The sequence below is a fragment of the Dromaius novaehollandiae genome, chromosome 5 (assembly GCF_036370855.1).
Source record: "Dromaius novaehollandiae isolate bDroNov1 chromosome 5, bDroNov1.hap1, whole genome shotgun sequence".
NCBI lineage: Eukaryota > Metazoa > Chordata > Aves > Casuariiformes > Dromaiidae > Dromaius > Dromaius novaehollandiae.
Window position 1 is genome coordinate 27,158,913 of NC_088102.1, and position 19,326 is coordinate 27,178,238.

At 48.1% G+C, this 19,326-nt stretch overlaps 2 protein-coding genes across 10 annotated transcripts in view; both read left to right on the top strand.

Moving 5' to 3' along the window:
* The window catches only part of AREL1 (apoptosis resistant E3 ubiquitin protein ligase 1), a 23,902-nt gene extending 18,425 nt beyond the window's left edge, over nt 1–5,477 (top strand). For 7 of the 8 annotated variants that reach the window (XM_026120300.2, XM_026120302.2, XM_064512320.1 and 4 more), the window contains 6 exons: nt 82–207; nt 397–526; nt 623–681; nt 873–962; nt 1,783–1,958; nt 2,146–5,477. In XM_026120300.2, the coding sequence (XP_025976085.1) occupies nt 82–207; nt 397–526; nt 623–681; nt 873–962; nt 1,783–1,958; nt 2,146–2,248 (684 nt within the window). In that variant the 3' untranslated portion in view covers nt 2,249–5,477. The remainder of the gene's footprint in view (nt 1–81; nt 208–396; nt 527–622; nt 682–872; nt 963–1,782; nt 1,959–2,145) is intronic. The other variant, XM_026120303.2, reaches the window with a different exon arrangement.
* Nucleotides 5,478–9,152: 3,675 nt separating this feature from the next.
* LTBP2 (latent transforming growth factor beta binding protein 2) overlaps nt 9,153–19,326 on the top strand; it is a 107,336-nt gene continuing 97,162 nt past the window's right edge. The window contains exons 1-2 of one of the 2 annotated variants that reach the window (XM_064512317.1): nt 9,153–16,600; nt 18,679–18,797. The gene's annotated coding sequence lies outside the window, so the exon portion shown is untranslated. Of the gene's footprint in view, nt 16,601–17,309; nt 18,798–19,326 lie in introns of those variants that run through there. The other variant, XM_064512318.1, reaches the window with a different exon arrangement.

Consider the following 19,326-nt stretch of genomic DNA (forward strand, 5'->3'; position numbering starts at 1 on the left):
CATGTATGTTAATTCTTTCTTTCTTCTCTCTGTCTTTCTGCCCCATACTCCCCTGCCTTTTTTTTTCCCCTCTTCCCTCAGTATTTTGAAACGGACGACCCAGAATTCTATAAATCCAAGGTTTGTTTCATATTGAACAATGATGTGAGTGAGATGGATCTGGTCTTTGCTGAAGAGAGGTACAGCAGAACAGGACAGCTGGAGAAGGTGAGGGAGACATTCCTGAAAGTGGGACAGTTTAACCGCTTCCACCTGTAGCAGGGGAGGCTGGGAACTGTGCCATGTGACCCAGAAGAGTGAGATTATTCTGGACAGTAGCAAGGAGGGTCCATTCCAGTTGGGAATTTGTTTGGGGGATGCTGCTGCTCATATTCATGTCAAGTAATCTGTTTTCAGGTGGTTGAACTTGTGACAGGAGGGGCTCAGGTGCCAGTAACCAATGAAAACAAAATCTTGTATTTGAATTTGCTTGCGCAGTACAGGCTGGCCAACCAGGTTAGAGAGGAGGTGGATCACTTCCTGAAAGGTAATATGCTGTGTGCTCCCCACTCCTTTTGCCTTTGTGTTCTGGAGGCTAGCACTCACTTGCTCTCCTCTCCTCTCCTCTCCTCTTCTCTTCCAGGTCTTAATGAGCTAGTTCCTGAGAACCTCTTGGCTATTTTTGATGAGAATGAGCTAGAGGTAATTGCTGCCTTCCTAAGCATCCCTACCAACACTTACTCTCCTCTCTGAGGAAAAAAAAGAGCTTTTTGGATCTGGAATAAGCCAGAATGTTTCTTCTCTAAGCACTTTAAGCATTTGTAATTTGAACAGTAGCTGTCTTTGAGTTTCCTGGGGTCCTGACCTTCTTACTGCAGTCCCTTGCCTTTCAGTTGCTTATGTGTGGTACTGGGGACATCAGTGTCTGTGACTTCAAGACACATGCTGTAGTGGTAGGAGGATCTTGGCATTTCCGTGAGAAGGTAAGTGAAAGGGTTTCTTCCTCCTGCTTGCTGAAATCAGTTAGCCCAACTACAGCAGTGGTCTATTTAAGAAAAGCCAACAAAGCTCTCATTAAGAAGAGTTCAGCAGGGAGTCAAGAGGAATTGGTGAGAATTATGCTACTGAAGATATTCATGGTGATATGCTTTAAGATCATGATTGCAGCCCAGACTGAGATGGACTACTGGGAATTAAGTACTGTGGTAGACACTTCTGATGTAGTAGCCTAAATTTGTACCCTGTAATTGTCCCCATCCTTATTTTTCCCAATGGTGGGGGATGGGAAGGGGAGCACCTGGGACTGCAGTCAGCTTCATTTAGAAAAATAATGGAAATTGCCAAAACACCTAAGATGGAAACAAGTTGGGTAACAAGTTCCTGTTCCACCTTCCTGCAAAAGCATCAGAGGATGTTCAAAAACAAATAAACAAAAAACAAAAACCTAAAGCCCCCTTCCCCCCAAGAGATTATCCTACTTCAGGAAGCAAATGTGCTACTGTACTGTTAAGCTACCTAGCTTGCCTATACAGATACTTCTTTAAAAAAAAAAAAAAAAAACACTATGGGGAGAGCAGAAGTGCTTCTTTAAAGGAAAGTGCTAGTGGTAGGTAGTGACATGAGACAACACTTAACTGGTGATCCTTGCCTGTGTGATCCTTGCCTCTGGTTTTCACTCTGATAAAACAGATGATTATGACTGGTAGTAGAACACTTGCTTACAAGTGGTCTTCTTGTGACCTGTTCTTATACTTGCATGATTTGTTTGCCTGACCTGGCTTTGCCTTTCTTGTTTCCTAACAGGTCATGAGGTGGTTTTGGACTGTGGTCTCCAGTTTCACACAGGAAGAGCTGGCCAGGCTCCTGCAGTTCACAACTGGTTCCTCCCAGCTGCCCCCAGGAGGGTTTGCTGCACTCTGTCCATCTTTCCAGATCATTGCGGCTCCAACCCACAGTACGTTGCCGACAGCCCATACTTGGTAAGTACCCCAGGGTGGAGGAACTTTCTGCGTTTTGCTTTGGGAAGCCACCAGTAGCTATTTGTGGTGGACAAGCAGTGTATAAAATGTAATGTGTGTGGCCCTCTTGTCAGCCTATTTGCAAGCAACTGATGGCGATGGTCTCTCAGATCTAGTCTGTATGGAATTTTTCTTTTCTGTCTTCCAGCTTTAACCAGTTGTGCCTCCCAACTTACGACTCCTATGAAGAAGTGCATAAGATGCTGCAACTAGCCATCAGCGAGGGTTGTGAGGGCTTTGGCATGCTGTGATTTTTTTTTCCCCTTTCCAGGAGCCTAGCCAGCCTCCTGGCTCTTCATGGCAAGGCCCAGGTTCAGTCCACTGCTTGTTCTCCTTCCCTTCATGTGGACAATGGAGGCAGAGCACAGACTCCACGTAAAGGAATCTGTTATTCAGAAGATGTCACGTGGCCTTTCCCTATCCACAGTATGTCACCAAGAGCTCATCTTTTCCCTTTCCCTCATTCCCCTTTCGGTTCAGTGTGGAACAGCAAAAGCACTCTGGTGCATCCATCAGGAAGGTATTGCACTGGATTTCCCTGCACCTCAAACACTCTTCCTTTCATGAGAAGATGAAGCCCATGAGCAGAAGTTGCAGTGAGGTGCAGATCTGCTGAGCTGCCTTTACTCTAGCTGTCTGGGAGGAAGGGGGAAGACTAGCTTGGAGCTCTGCTGGAAACCTGGCTTGCGGGAAGCCTTAGTAACTTTCCATGCTTTGGCTCAAGTCCCCCTGTGACGCTCCCCCATAGCTCATCTAACTCAATGGCTCATGAAGGGTACAGGGTTGTCCCTCCTTTCAGCACCTGGCACAGAGGGTTTCTGGTTCTCCTCCATCTTGCTGTGGATGCTGCTGTCTGTCATCTCTGCCAGAGATCAAAAATGGTCAGTATATACTTGAGAAAGTAACCCAAAGGGGAGAACAATCTCATGAGAGCACAAGTGCTGGCCCTGGCAGTGATTCTGTACTACCTCCACCAGGGTCCAGCAGCAGAAGCGTCCTTCTCCAGCAGCGGCTGGTAATGAGCCTCTGCAAATGAACTGGAAGAGGAGTTTCTCTTCCACTGAATGTTTCTGACAGCGATTTATGATGTTGCATAGGAAGCTGTCCCATGCCCTTGCCTTCCTTTCCCTTCCTCAGGAGAGAGGGGATGGGCATTACTGTGATCCCTCAATGCTGAGCACCTATGCCTATCCCACATTCACCTTCAGGGTATATATGTATGTAGTAACAGTGGTAGGTCTGTAAGCAGCTACAATGTGCACTGGGCTTGTCTTTGTACAGAAGTGCAGCTGGGGTAATGATACTGGGTAGAACATGGTACCTCTGCCCTGGTATCCCACAGGGTCTTGGCTTCTACCTCTGTCATACGGTAGCCTGGGGCATCTCTTTCTCTACTGTGTTTCAGGCAGGGTTTCCAGGGGGATGTTGCTGCCTGGAGAGCAGCTGGTTTCCCCTCCTCCCAATCTTCCTACCTTTCCTTTCTTAAACTCTCCTTTCTTGCTGTTCCATTCAGTGCTGCTGGCTTTCCAGCACAAAATGCTAACTAGCACTTCACCACAGTGAATCCTGCATGGGTAGTATATCACACCATTGTCTGGCTTGTGGGGAGTAGGGTGGACAAACCAGCATGAGAAGTAAGCTTATGATTGGGGTGTGTTATTGCTGGCAGTCTGTTCAGTCCTTCCCAAGGAAATAAAGGGAAGGGGAGTCTGGGAATCTTGATGGGTTCTTCAGTGAAGCAAAATTCAAGGAGATCTTTAGGTTTTCAACAGTCCCTTAGTTCAGGTCAGGAGCCAAAGGTCTGCTGGCAAATGGCAAGCATGAGAAACCTGTATTGCTACTGCCATATAAGTAATGTAAACTTTCACTGGATTAGAGTTACAGGATTTTTTCCAGAATGGGGTCTCAAACTGGCATCTCTGAGCTAATTTTAGAACATAATGTCAGATAAAAAGTCACAGCATCCTCTTCAGCCCCTTTTTTTTGCTGTCCTTGAGCTGCTCTAGGCAGACTGCTGCACAGTATAGATTTAAGACAACTGTGTGTGCTTCTCCAATATAGCTGAATTGACTAGGAATTTGGGGAAACATTCTACATCTAGAAAATCTCTTTATTAAGGTAGCATCTTAGCTATTCTTAGGCTATATGTGTCACTTCTGTACAGAAATAATAACCCATTATGGTGCCATAAAGCAGCCAGCTGAGCATTGAGACTACTCAGGGGGATTTCTTAGTCTTGTGAATTCATTCCCTCACTGGCATTGAGGTGCTGGGAGACTGCCAGCTTGAGAGTTGCCACAGTTGCACTCTGACAGATCACTTCAGTAGTGGCTGTGCTCCCTTTTTTAGTGCAGGCTCCCTTCTGTAAAGTCCCAGCCTCCTTTGGGTGAAGAGTATGGTACCATTTTATTTACACTATGGATGGCTTCTGTGGCCAGTACAGTTACAGCTCCTGCGTTCTCTGTGCCACCACTTCACTGCTTCCTCCAGGGACCAAGAGGAGGCAGTGATGCTTGGCCTAACCCCTTTTCATTGGGAGGCATAGCTTGGTGCTGTTCCCATGTTGCAGCTTTGTCCTGCAGTTTTACCTGGCAAGGATGTTTCCAGCCTTGTGGCTATGGGCAGACTCAGCCAATGACATCTTCCTCAGGAACCTTCTCCCGTCTTCTTTTGAGCTGGACTGTTATTACTCTGAGGACAAAGTTGGTGGGCAGTGGGCAGACTTCCTCTGCTTGAAAGAGCTCCTAAATGCTTTACAATGTGTTGCAGCCAGCACCCCTCACTTCTCAGCAGCTATGTAGATGCCAAGGATTTTCTTCATAATACAAGCACAGTCAGAATTGTGATGGATGCTCTTAATCAAAGAAGCCCATCTGTGTTGTTTCCACAGGCCTGTAGCTGGTCCCATGGGCTCCTGGGCTCCATCACAACATTTCTAAATTTCTGTTTAGCTCTATATCCTTCTCCAGCATGTTCGCTCTATGTTGTTTCCACAGGCCTGTAGCTGGTCCCATGGGCTCCTGGGCTCCATCACAACATTTCTAAATTTCTGTTTAGCTCTATATCCTTCTCCAGCATGTTCGCTCTTATGCTGCCCTTACGGTGGCAGCAGGGATGCGCTGTCGTCACCTGTACTGTGTTTACTCTAGCAGAGGCTTGTTACCTTTTTTATTTCTATTTTTTGATCCTTTATTCCCACTTAATAGAGGCACTTCTGTAGAAACCTTTAGGATCCTGTTACCATCTCAGACAAGTTCCATGTTTCCTGAAGCTGCTTTGAGGTGCATGTGGCCTGGCTTCAGCCCGCTTCTGCAGGCCATGTTGCATGCTTTTAGAAACCAGGAGCTGTGGATGATACAGGTCAGATCTGAGTTCCCTCTGGTGAATTCCTGTCAGAGTTCAGCTGAAATTTGGAAGCCTGTGGTTGTAGTAGCTGATTTTGTAAATAGTTTGTATAATAAATAAAATATTTAAAAAATGCTGCCTTCTTGGCTCAGAATTCTTTGGGGGAAGTACAGAGGGAAGCTGGAACCAGCTGGTTAGTGCCATGGGTGGGCAAAGGGCCTCTTCAGGTCTTCGGGTGTCTTGCTGAGCTGGCCTGCTGCAAGGGGCAGGAGCCATCCTCCACCTGTGGCCTCTCAGGACACCTGAGTGAACTCAGCACCTGTGAGCTCCTGGGAAGAGAGAGGGTTCTGCTCTGGGGCTTGCAGCCTATGGAGAGGCTTTTGTGCAGTAGGCTAGAAAATGGGCAGAAAGTATTTTAACAAATCTGTTTTCTAAATGAATAATGCAGTTGGTGCAATAACTTTTTAATCTCATTGTGTAATACCTGTCTCTTACTTTAAGCTGCAGATATTCGTACTTCTTGTGCTTAACCGTACTGTCAAGAGGGTTAGATGAAGCCAGGAGATGGAAATTTTGAATCCTTTGTGTCTGTGAAGTTGTACAAGATGCTTTCAGATTGCAGGCTGGAAACAATGTACCTGCAAGTTTCTGTTGAAACAACCAGTAAGTAGTTATAAGTTGACAGCTGGTTGCCATCAGGACAAAATCAAATTGCTGTGATTCTCTGACCTTTTCCCAGCTCTGATGAAAGCTCTGCATTTATCACTGGTTTTCCCTGGACTTTTTTTCTTTGTGGCTTAAGGATTAAAATCATAACTTCTAAACTTGAAAAGATTCTGAAACGTGATTTTGTGTCCATTAGCATTACTGCCTGGAAAGCTGTGAAAACATGTTTTGTTTCCTGGGCTGTGTGAAGATTCGGCCCCTCTTCAGTCACTGTAGCATTGGCTCTTTGCATGAGTTTCACCATACAATGAGGCAGATGTTCTTACGTATTATGAAATCAGCATCTAGCCTTGATTCTCGCTTTCAAGCTGTGAATGCTGGCTAGAGAAGAGAGTGAACAGTGTATGCGAGTCCCAGGGATTGCCTCTGTGGCGTTGTGCTGGGCCATAATATTTGGAAGTTGCTTGTGGGAACAAAGCCTCTTTATACCTGATTCAGTGAAGACAAAGGTCAAGTAGAGCAGTGGTGAATGCTGCAACGGGTCCACAGACTCAAGTTTCCAGGTCACCTGGAAATCTCAGAGACTGAGAGTCTAGAGCTGCTAGAGCTGGGATCAGGGCATTAAAAGCTGGGTGACTTGTCTGCAAACCTGGCATGAGCAGAATGATACAGAGGAATTACTACACTCCTCCTAAGGTACAAATCAGCAAACCATATGGATGTGTTTTAACATGCCATGACCAGCATTATTCATATAGCTGAGGCCAGAGTTTTCAGAAACACTATCTGTTTGGGTGTGAAAGAGAGCTCAGCCTGGTGGATTACTTTAGCATGAAGTAGGTTCTAAAGCTTTTGCCCCTCTTTGCAGGATGTCTGATATCATCTGGCTGCCCCCGTTGTCTGTTCTGGTCACCACTTCCCTGGATGTCTTGGAGACAGAACAGTGCCAGTCACCTGTTGCTGGCTCCACAGCTTCTGCTTACCCTGGTACCTGTGTTTGCATGGACTTAGGCATGACTGCTCTCTTGACCCTATGCTTTTCATACTGGAATCCTACATGCCCCAACTTGTATCTTCAGCAATAGCAAGTACTTGCCTGATGTCTTAGGATCTGTGACTGCACACACAGGCATTTGACCTGAGACATTTCAAGGTAGTTGTACTGCTTTGGAGAACTGGATTTTGGCACAGTCAGTTTCTCTGCTAAGCTTTCTGTTTGCCTGGATCCTAGAACTACTGAGAGAGTGTCTCCAGAAATCTGGAGTGAAGCATTTGGGGAAATGATGCTTTATTTGGATAAGATTTCTTCTCACTTCCATAACGTTGTGGCCGAGTTGGTCAGTTGAACTACACAGTGACTCCTTGTTCCCACAGTGGACTTCCTAGGTTTTGTATGATTTTGCTGTTCTGTTACCATCTTGTGTCTGAGTGACCTGGCACATGAGAGCAAAAAAAGCTTGAACGTGTGATTATGGGAACTATAAAAGAAAACCACTTATGGGAAACAGCAAAGTCCACCAGAACCTCAGCCTGTTTTGGCATTGGCCTTGTAGTACAGAATCTGAGATTTTAGAATCTTGCTGTTAAACTCTCCTTGTTTGGTCTTTTTATTGAATGCGTGAGAAACCCTAATCTCATGCTCTCAAGAGCATGAAACTTGATTGTAGGAGGGAGGTGTTACTGCATGGACTTGTTCATTTTTAGATTTTAACTTACTATAACTTTTTTTGCAATAAAACAAAACAGCTGTAGCTGAAGCTCACCCAAAATTTCTAGTTAGTCTTTTCCAGCTACTCTTCTGCAGAGATGGAGTGCTACAAAGTAAGTTGGGGCGTGGGCAATTGCACACTGAGTTGGAAGTGGGGAGTGAGGCTGAGAGCCAAGCTGCTCTTGATATAAAGCTGCAATGAATACAGATGAAGGAAGTGCAGCTCTTCCACCAGATGAGGGATAGGGAAACTAGGATTGGCCTAATGCTGCTCCAGGCACGTGAAGGCCGGAGTAAGATTGGGTGGGTTTTGTGGGGAGTGACTCTGCAGTGGCCAAAACCAAATTCTTCTCTCCCTCTTGAGGCAATTTTCTGATAAGCTGTGAGAACAGTGTTGGCCCATACCCATCCCTTAATTTCAGAGATTTATGCTAATATGATGCTGAAGGTCTGTAAACTGATGCAATTTTCTGAGTAATCTTAAAAATCTCATCTCTTACCAGAATGAACAGTTGCTTAGGGCTTTCTTGTGCTTCTGTAGCTGAAGTGTGAGGTTGCCTCAATATGAGATAGTGCCACTTACTGCACTGATGGAGAAACGCGGAAATACAATTCTCTACAGTCCTTTTGGAGGATGATGAAACCAGCTCTGGGGGTTTCAGATTTGTCTGGAGAAGCAGTTTGCCGTTTAGAGCTAGCTTAGATTTGTGGAGGCCTTTATTGCTGGAGTGCAACAAACTCAGACTCCTACTCAGAAAACCAGCAGGCTCTTCTTCCTTGTCTATGCAATTAGAGCAGTCAGCAACAGTGCACAGCCTTCCCTCTCCTAGGTCCTCCCAATATTTGGGAACAACGTGTAATGCACTGGTAGCAACTGTAGTAACTGTTGAAGTTAAAAGTAATAGTACAAAAATGTCGTCTTGGTGTCTTCAAATAAGATGTTGAGCTGTCGTTTTTGTACTGTGTTTCCTCACCTGTTGACAGCAACTCACTGGACCGCTCTCTTATGCTGACCAGTGTCATTTTGTTTCCTTCTACTCCCCCTCTTTCTGTTCATCTTTTGTCCTTTGTCTGTGGCTCATTCCCCATCCTAAAGAGGTGACAGTGTCTCTTTGTTTGGAGGTTGTATAGCTCCTTGCACAAAGGACTCCTGTTTCAAGATAGGGGCTCCTACTGCTACACTGTTAATGCTATTAATAATAGAGGACCTAGCAGTAGATAACCCTAAGGCTGGAAAGTTAAGTGACTGGCACATGCTGGCTGTTCTGGTAATGAATCTTGTTTTAGAAGCCTTTCCTGACATCTGCCTTGGTGCCCAGTTCTGTTGCACTCCCTGACTTAGCTCTGTGCTCTGAAGTGAGACTGTCCAACAACCCTCTGCACAGAACCGTGTGCTGGCCACAGGGACGCTCAAGGTGCCCCCAGTCACAGGGATGCTCAAGGTGATACAGTGTGGGGGCAGATAGCAATGTGGCAGCCCTACTCTGCTGACAGAAGCTAACTGCAGCCAGTTGGCCACCAGAGGGGGACCGACATTCAATTTGAGCTACTCAGATGTAAGGGTGGCAAACGTCAGCTCTCCTGAAACCCTGAAGGTTGGGTTACTGTTTGGTATTTTTCCTCAGCAGAATTCTTAATCTAGCAGATGGATTGGCTGGCAGATTTTCCTGCTGAGCTTCTAAGCCCCAAATTGAAGTGTATGGAAGTGAGCATCTAAGAAGCATCCCCTGGTTCAGCACAGGTCCTTGTTGCACCTCTCCCCCTTCCCCTTTTGTTTTCCAACAGACAACACATTTAAAATGCATGAAAGGAAACTGGATTTACATATGTATGATTAACCCACAGAACTCTCTCTCAGGAGACTTAGGACAAATAGTTAAGTAAGCATGATGTGTTTAATATGAACAAACAGCAGTAACACTAACCAGATTAGAAGTATTCTCTTGGGCTTTGAGACACAGATTATTCATCAGTTTGAAGGCGAAGAGGGAGTTTTAATGCAGGGACTAGGAAAGCATAATTGAGCTCATACATAGAGCTAATATTCTCTCTTTAGGGCTCCTTCTGACTAAATGAGCTTTTCTCTTAACTGCAGGCACCACTTGTCTTTCCAGAGAGCCTGGGGGAGTGGAAGCTGGCATGAGCCTGGAGGAGCTGGAGAAGGAGATGATCCGAGCAGTGCAGCTTCAGGTCAGGAGGGAATTTAGCACCCTGTTACCACCCTCAGAGGGGGCAACTGTTCTGAATTGGTTCCCCCTCACAGACCATGCCTGCCTTGGATCATTTCTGCCTTTGAGTGGTTTTTGAATGGAGCTGACTTGACCCAGTTTATCTCGCATTTTGTATTTAGCAGCCTCAGTGCCCTTTGGCTTTGGAAGGCCCTCTGGGAATGTCTTTCTAGAAGCTGGCCCTGCTCTGTCTCAGCCCCTCCAGTTCCTCCTCCTGAGCAGGGCCCAGCTGTGATTTAAGTGAGAAGTGGCAGAGTTTCAGTGGAGCTGCATATCAAACACATTAGTGAGGTGTAATTCACTTGGTGCTGCTGTGCCAGCTGTAGGCCTGAGATGCTGACCTTGACAGATCTGCTCTCAGACAGTGTAAAGTGCAGAGGGAAAGACCAGGTTAAACAGCAATGCCAGAGGGTGGAAGGTGGCAAAGGGTTGTGGAACTGGTGATGTTGGACCCGGGAGGCACCTACAAATTCTAGTGCAGAAACACTTATGGTTCAGAAATTGTCTGGTTGGCTGTTTTTTGGCTGAAAACTCATCTCTGATCCCCAAGTGCTTGGTTCAACAGTGGGGCTTTACGATTGCGGGAAGAGGGGAGTTGCTTCTGAGGTAGCCTGTGGAGATGGATAGAGGCCTGGAATGATTCTGATAAAAGGCTGGGGCACTGAAGTAGAGGCTTATGGAAAGATAAAGGGTGCAGAGCAAATGCACAGCTCCTCCTGATCCCTTTGTCTTGTCAAACAAGGTCAAGCAACAGCCAACAGGGCTTGAAAAGCAACAAGACTAATCAAAGCTCTGTTCCACAGATGGGCTGAGGACTCTAGCAAGAGCTTAGGAGGATAAAAGAGTGTGACATGTAGGTGGATAATGAAAACATCCATGGTTAAATAGAATTTAAAGCAAACAAACCTTCCTGCTTCAGGGCCAAAGCCTGCCTCAGATTGACAGGGTTTAGAACAAAACTTTCTCTCTGCTTCCCTTCACCTCCCTTGAAGCTAGCCACCGCCTGGTGCAGGATGCTAACCTGGAGGGGTGTTTGGCAGCCGGTGGCCCTAGGCAGGAAGAGGAAGGCAGAATCTGCTCTAATCCTGTCACAGATCTCATGCTAATTAGGATTGAGCTAATTTAATACTTGGATAAGGAACAGACAGATCCTTCACAGAATAGGGTGTTAACGACTTTGCAGAAATCCTCTCTCCTCTAGGGGAGGACCACCCTCTGTGTCCTGGTGTGGTTGAGAGAAGGGGTTGCATAGAGAAAGGGGCTCTCCCTTTTGCCCTGTGGTCCCAGTACAACACCAACTGTGTTGCAAGTGGGTGCTGTCTTCTGGATGGGTGTATTAATTTAGAGCCTGCTTAAATATGGTGAGTACTGCATTGGCATGTTTCCAGAGCATCTATATTTTAACTCTGCTGTCTTAGCCAAATTTTGGTGAGTGCTATTCCCTGGATAAGGTGATTTCCTTTATATCCCTCTCTGAGCTGTTGGATGGATGTGAAGCAATCATCAAGTCTGAGCCTGGAGGGAGCTATGTTGCAGTGTCAGGTCAGTGAACCTCACACCTATGCTATTACAAGTCTTAGAGCTGGAAGACTTAGGGCAGGGTGAGCATGTGTTGCTCTAAGAGGCCAACATCTGCTCCATGCCCTCTCTGAGCTGCAGACCTTGTTTGTAGATACAAAAGCATTTTTTTCCCCACCATAGCCTCAGCCTAGCACAGGTTCAGTGAGCTGAGGGTTCTCTCTTGAAACCCATCCCCCATGGTGAGCCCCATAGAGAGGTGGATGCAGCTGTGATTTCTTCTCTGGCTCCTCACCTTTGGCCCTCTCTCTGCATCTCATCACCCACAGGGTGTGGGCAGACACACAGTTCATCAGGAGCTCCTGCCCAGCTTTTGGCTCTAGACTGACCCTGCTCCTGTTCTCTTCTAGCCTTGTTCCTTCTCTGCTCTGTTTGCCAATGTGGCAGTGAAGACAAAGTGCCCTGATGCACTTTGCCTTTCTCTCTTCTCTAGGAACCTGCTTCCTCGGGAGGGCTCCTTCCCCAGTTTTCCCTGGCTGCCTTTTGTTTCTCCAATCAGTCATGGTAATTTACCCTGGCACTGTTTGGCAGGGGCTGTACCTTGGCATCATGAACAGCCAGGGTCAGCTGTCAGCCTCTGAGCCATGAGCCTAATGCAACAGAACAGATGTAGGTATTTTTTCCAAGTTTTCTCTGGGCAGCAGGATTAAAGTCTCTGTTCTCAGCTGGGGTCCCCGGTGCAGTCACTTCCCTCCGTGTTACACAACACCCTATTAAGAAGAACAGCACAAACATGTTCATTGGGATCCCTTCCCCCAGCCTGGGAAGGCCAAGGAGCAAAGGCGAGGGAGATTTCCAAAGGTTGAGGAACTGCCTGTGTTTGCTCCAGGAGCCTTGAGGTAATCCTGCCCAGCCATCCCCCTGTGAAAGGGCCCTGCCGCTCTCTGCTCTTCTCTGTCCTGTTGGTGCCAGGGCAAGAGGAAACATGGGAGTAAAAGAGCATTGAGGACCTGTTCCTTGTAATCCATTGAGCTGTGGGAAACCTGAGCTCCACAAATTTGGTGTGTGGTTATCAGTGGGGGAGAAACTAGTACGGCAGCATCAGCACTATGCCTGGTGTCAGCGCATGCATCTACCAGCTTGCCTGCTGAGCTGGAGGCTTCTGAGCATGTGTATGTGTGTGCATGAGCCCAGCAGAAAGGTTTAACAAGGAAAAACTCTAAGGGTTTTCCCAGTGCTAGCAAGGGAGACAGCATTATGATGCAATCCCTGCTCCAGACAGATCATCTTGCTTGAATTCAGGGGTGTCATGCCCTGAGAAGACTGGTGTTTTTCTGATGGCTGCAAAGTTGCTTAGAGAGCTTGCTGAAAAGAGGAAGACAATGTGCTCTTTGTAGCTGATTCTGAAGTGGTTGTTGGGGAGGGGGACAGTGCGTGCACCCTTTGCGAGTGGGAGAGGGCTTCCCCAGCAGACCTGAGAGGTTCAAGTCCATGTGAGCACGCTTGAGGAACAGACAGATCTGCTCCCTCCACGCACCAATTACTTGCTTTAGTCACAAAAGACCGTAAATGAACAAGGAAGTTAATTAGGTCCCCAGCAGGCCAGGTTGGAGGCCTACAGGGTTGAGAAGTCTGGAATTGGTTCAAAGGCACAGAGTGGGGAGAAGGCCCTTGAGTTCTGTGTAGTAAACAAAGGTGTTGCTGGTTCTCCACCTTGGAAAATGCTGTGAAAAAAACATCTTGGGCCAGGATGGTACCCCAGGAGGGGGAGAGACCAATTCCAGGCAGCAACTGTTTGTTTAGGCCTTAGATGAAGGACTTAAACAGCTTGTTAATTCACTCCTTTGTCCAGCTGCAGACTCTTAGTCACTCCAAGCAAGCCTCCAGGACAGTGTGTGCAGTTGTGAACCAGACTGTAAGGCTCCTGGTACTTGCTGCACGCTGTACGATACAGCGAGTTGTCAGCAGGGCTGGAGAGCTGGGGGGCATGTCACAGCTGTCTGGCCCATCTCTAGCAAAACATTTGCAGCAGGTTCTTTCCATCTGCTTTGGCCCAAGAGTGACCCTTGCAAACTGCCTCTTCCCTGCAGTTGCCTCAGCAGATGGTGGGAAGGCAGATGGAAAGAAGGAAATCTCTGAAACTATAGCAATAGAAAGATCTGACCCAGTAGTACCTCTTGCACTGACACGCATAGGTAATGGATTCTTGCAGTGCCTGAGCCTTGGCTTTCATGGCCCTTCTCCCACCCCTTTGAGCACCACATGCTTCCTTTCCCAGATCTCAGCTGAGGCTCTGGATGGCATCCAGCTGGAAGAGAGCCTGCCCCAGCTCTGTGAGCAAAGTAGGAAGGGTCATCCGCATTTTCAGGGGGACTCACAGGGTGATAGCTGAGAAATGCTTATGCTGTAGATGATATGTTGATGGGGTCTTGGAGTGTACAAATTTGGGGGAGGTTTGTTCAGTTGCTCTGAAATATTGTGAGCCAGTTAGGGCAGATGCTGCCTTGACCCCTGTCACATGCTGGATGCATAAATTTGGCTTCAGAAAGGTAGGCAGAGGGAGTGCTTTTCTTACCTATAATTTTTCTAGACCATAGTGGTTCAAGGTGGGATGATGCATGCTTGGCCCCACTATGGAGGAAGTTTCAGCTCAGCAAGGGTGTTTGGGACAGCCGAGTTGTGTATTGCCTGCCAGGCTGCACCAGCTGCTCTGGAGTCAGAACTCAAACCACAACAAGACTTGCTCTAATCTCCAGACTTTTCCTTCACCTCATTTGTTAGCGGTTTCAGATGCAAATTCTGTGGCTGGTATGTAAAGGCCTGGCTAGCGTGCAGGGCTCCTGTCCAGCTGCCCTTGTTCAAACCTCCTCCTCTGCAGGCCTAACTGGATGTGAGTGCTGCCCAGGTCTCCAAGAAGGAACATGAGGGGTGTCCAGGTTATAGTGTTCAGTATAGGCATGGTTCCTCTCCATGTTACAGTAGTGGTTGACTTGGACAGTCCCTTTCCTGAAAACATGAGTGAGACGTGTCCCAGCGCAATGCAATGGTGTAAGATTTGCCTTGCAGATGCAGTTCAGGCCCCTTTGCATTAGATACAATGCAGACATGTCATGAGAGATGGCCCCTTCTCAGTAGCCTGTGCAGGCAGTGAGGATAAGGAGCAAGAAATAGCATGAAAGGGAATAGCAGGATCGCTAAGAGAAGCTTGGAAAGGTCATCAGGCCTGCAAATGCAAAGATGTCTAGGGGCCATGTAGAGGGGTTCTACTGTAATGTTTGGTACCTTGCCCAGCTCTAGCGCCATTTAGTAAGCTGGACCGGCCTTGGACTCTGTCTTGTTTGGCTAGACGGAAATAGTTGTCAACATGTCCTGAGCACAGTCTCATCGTCACTCTCTAATTCCTCCGATGAGGCGTTGCAAACAGATATGCATGTGTTGTAGCTGTACTTTGGATTTGGATTTGCCTCTGGGGACAGGCAGTGATAAGAGCTGTTTAGATCCCAAACTGTTGTGTTTCTGAACGATTTTCTAGTAAGAGCAGGAGACAGGAGGGTGAAGAAGAGGCCGCTTCCCTTCCTAGAAGCATCCTGCTGGGTTTGGGAGGGACCCAAGGTTTGCCCTTTGAGCGGCTTGGGTTAATGACCAGGTTAGGGTTATTGGTAGTGTTATCTGACAGCTGCTAACTGGGTTTGCCCTTGCTCAGCATCTGCCTCTGGGATTTAGCCTGTCAGCTGCAGGGGCAGATTTGGGTCTGTTGAGGCTGTTCCCCTGTGGAAAGAAGCTGCTGTGATTAATGACCAGCAACTAATGAGAGGGAAAGGAGTAGGAGGAAAAAATTGGCAAGGGTTTAACTCCAGTGGGTACAAAGGTTCAGCCTGCTTTGGATCTGCTTGCACGAGGGGATGGAGTGTCCAGGTCTGTAGCCAGCCAGAGTGTTAACAAGTGAGTGGCGAGCATGGGTAATTAGGATGTCCAATGCTGCATCACATAAATCAAGCTTAAAGTGCCACAAAGAGTCTCCAGGGAGATGAAATGTCTAAGTGTCATCAGCTCTGCAGAGATAATTAGAACCAGAAAAGCACTGGGAGGTAAAACAGCACAGATAGTGAAAACAGCCTCATGGGCCTGGGACCTTTGTGTGTCTGCACTGACTCCTGGGGCGGTGGGGCCTGGAAATGGCTGTGTGGGAGTCCGGGTGTTTATGGAGGGGCTGTAGGGCTTATTCCTCCTCAATCTCAGAGGCAATTGAGTCTGAAGAAAGAAAGTCTTCCTGTCAAATGAGGTTCCCTACCTCCACATGCTGCTTCAGATGCTTTGAACAGAAAGCAAGAAATGGAGGGGAACAGCAAGGGCCAAGTCTGCTATTGTTCTGTTTGTACGGTCAGTACTAGTGAGGGGGGCATCCCCTATGAACTCTGGGCTTAGCCTCTGTGAACCAACATAACATGGCCCTGTAACTTGGGTGCTACTGTTGGCCTGAGAGAATCCCAGTAGGACTGGAAACTGGAGATTTGGTTGAGCATTGTGTGGGACCTTGGATCATGGTGCAGGTGCAACATCCCTGAAGTAAAAGCTGCAGCTTCTCTAGCTGTGATCAAATCCATAAGCTTGTGCCATCCATGCTTACTCCAACACCCAGCCTTGGGGTAGGAGACAGGCTCACCTTCCCTGTAAAATGGAGGAAAGTACACTGCACCCTGACTCGGTTTGGCCAGCACCGATTCTCCTCCTTGCCCTTCTATTTAGGAAGGCCCGAACTCTGGTGGCACTCGTGCCACCTCTATCATGAGCATTTGTGGCAGATTTCCTGTGCAAGTTCAGCTGCCTGCCTATTTTCCTGACTGAAGGAAAAGGATGCCCTTCTGCATGCTATTTCAGGGCAGGTGCCTAACTTCATGCCCTGCAGAGGAGCATCTTCCTCCTGGTTTCTGTCTACACTGAGGTGAACCTGGGAAGATCTTTTAGGTAAGAGAGGTGCCTCAAACTGCTTTGTGTGATCACTCTTCCTCTATGCCTGGCCCTGAATCCTGGAGGTCACCTGCTTGCTGGGGTGCCAGAAGGGCCTCCAAAGGACAACTGTAGGAGCACCTCCAGGCTGGAGAAATGGACCAACAGGAACCTCATGAACTTCACCAAGGGTAAGTGCAAAGTCCTGCCCCCGGGGAGGAATAACTCCATGCACTAGTACAGGCTGGAGACTGACTAGCTGCAGAGGAGCTTTGCAGAAAAGAACCTGAGGGTCCTGCTGGACAACAAGCTGGACATGAGCCAGCAATGTGCCCTTGCATCAAAGAAGGCCAACAGCATCTTGGGCTGCACTGAACGAGTGTCGCTGGCAGGTCAAGGGAGGTGATCCTTCCCCTCTACTCAGCAGCTCTGCTGTGACTGGGGGAGATTGTGACCAGCTGCTGGTGAGGCAAGGACAACAGGAGCCCGTTCCCTCCTGGCCTCAGCCACAGGGGCTGTCCTGCCTGTTGGCCCTGACTGTGGCGAGGAAGGAAGCCTAAAAGAGATTGGTGTCTCTACTCTGGGCCGGCTGCCCAGTTGCTGCCCTCCCTGCCCTGTCCTACAGCAGGATGAAGCCTGGGAGTTACAGAAGGCCTAGGACACAGGGGAAGCCAGGGAAATCAAAGGGTGGAGAAGAGGGGAGACAGTAGCAGCTGCAGCCGGCTGCCCCAGCTCGCTCCCAGCTGCGCTCTGCAGGGCTTGGTGCATGCTGACAGCTGAATGGCTATGCCAGGGAGGGGGAGCACCCCATGCCTTCAGCCTTTGCTCAGGGGCTGAGCAGGGGCAGAAGGAAAGACATGGGCAGAGGCATATGGTGGTGCTAGCTGTTAACCAGGCCCCCTATTTTTGGGCAGCAGTGGGGAGGGGGGCTCTTTTGGGAACACAGAGCAGGACAGCTTTTGCTTTGGTGGTGCCTGTGGTACCCCAGACAGCGGAGTGGCATCCGGAAAAAACCACGCTTGCTGTGCTGCTGTGCACCAGCCTTGTCCTCTGCCTTGCAAGCCATGGGTTGTAAATGAGGGCTGTGCCTTGCAGAAGCCCATTCACACCTGGCACCCCAGCTTGGCAAAGCCTTGGTTTCTGACAGGCTGGTGCCTGTGTCCTGGTGGTAGGTTGCTGTCAGGAGAAACCTCGAGCTTGCCGGGTCGCTGTGCTGTGCTAAGGCGCACTATGCACTCCCACTAGCGTGTCACCCTTAGCAAAGCCAGAGCAGCAGCACAGAAACACCACAAAAGCAGACTGATAGGGCACTTCCCCTCACCCATCCTGCTTCTCACAGGAGAGCTGAGTGTGTGGCTGTGGCTGGTGCTGGCTGAGCCTCAGAGCCCGGGAGTGCTCCAGGGCAAACCAGAGTGCCACTGGAAGCTGTCTATGTTGTGTAGATGTGCTCCAGGCTGAGCTGCTGTAACACACCTGCCTTCAGGCAGTGCAAAGGTGAAGCTGTTTTGCTTCCAGTCCTCCCTAAAGGAGGCAGGGCCATAAAGTAATGTGGAAGTTAAATGCCAACGGCCATTGGATCATCTTTGTCATTAGACCTGAATTGGTGGTGGCAATAGTAGGGTTATTTTGCAAAATAACCATGGAGTAGCTGGTGGGGTTTTGTTTGTTGCTGTGCCTCATTGCTGGTGCCCCAAAGATTTTTGGTGAAGGGAAAATGTTCTCTCTCTCCATTTGTACCTGGCTGTGCCCCATGTGCTGTCCTTCCTCCACTCATTTACACTGTGTTCCCAGTCTTTGCAGGCTATGAACTCTCTGCCTGGATTAAAAGGCAAAAGCAAGTCCTCAGTTTTGGGGAGAACACACTTGATCTCTGCCACCTTGGAGTTAGACTTTACATTGGGAGGAAGTGTTGGTTCAGTCACTGAACAAAGTGCTGGCTGTTGTGAGCCAGACCCAACTGCCTTGGGGAGTGATGGACTGGGGTGAGGGGTCAGATTTCTGCTCCAGTGAGGAGGAAGAGACAAAAGGCCCAGTGACCTGGAAGCTTAGAGTTGACCAGTTCAATTTAGCGAGAAATGCAAAGCTACATTACCTCCTCTGTTGGTTTAAAAAAAAAAAAAAAATACACTGCCTGGGGCAGTCTGGGCTGATGGGCCCACTGACATGCCCAGATACAAGAGGGGAATTTGCTTGGAGAGATGGAAATGGTGTTTTGAATGCTCTTTCTCTCCTTATCTTCTAACCTCTTGTCCTTTATTGTCTCTTATAGTTCATTGTGTCCTGAATCCCTGCTAGCATCTTTGCGAATTTTCCAGTTCTCATGGAAGAAGTTCCTATCGCTAACTTGGCTGTAGCATGGACTTAAGACAACTTTACATGTGCTCTGTGGTAGGTGCAGCTAAACATACTAGTTTTTCTTAAGAAATGGCACACATACAGCTCTCATTAATTCAGCCTTTTTCTCCTATCATATGCCCTTTGTTCAACATAACTTGGCTCACTCCAGTGCCAGATGGCCAAGCGAGGATATGGGCAAACACAGAATGGGTGTGTGGGATGGTCTTTTTTCCCACTTTGTGCCTGAGGGCTGAAGTTAGGTGGTTTATCTGAGATCACAGAAGAAGCCTGTCTCAGAACTGAGATTGACACAGGTCCCCAGTATCTGCACTGTGGGGGGACCTGCCCTGTTTTCATGAACTGTTTAGAATTTGTCAGGTCTCTCCACTCTTTCATGCGTTCGCCTAAGTCAGGCTGTTCTTATTTCTCAGCTTCTTCAGGAGCTCTGTGCAGGCCATTTCATGTGTGCTTGTTGTGTGCTGACAGCACTCTGTCCTGTGCCACAAATGTGGGGCAGAAGCTCTGCCCTGCTCTGGAGCTGTGAAATCTGGTAAGGTATGTAGATAGTGGTCCCTGAGGA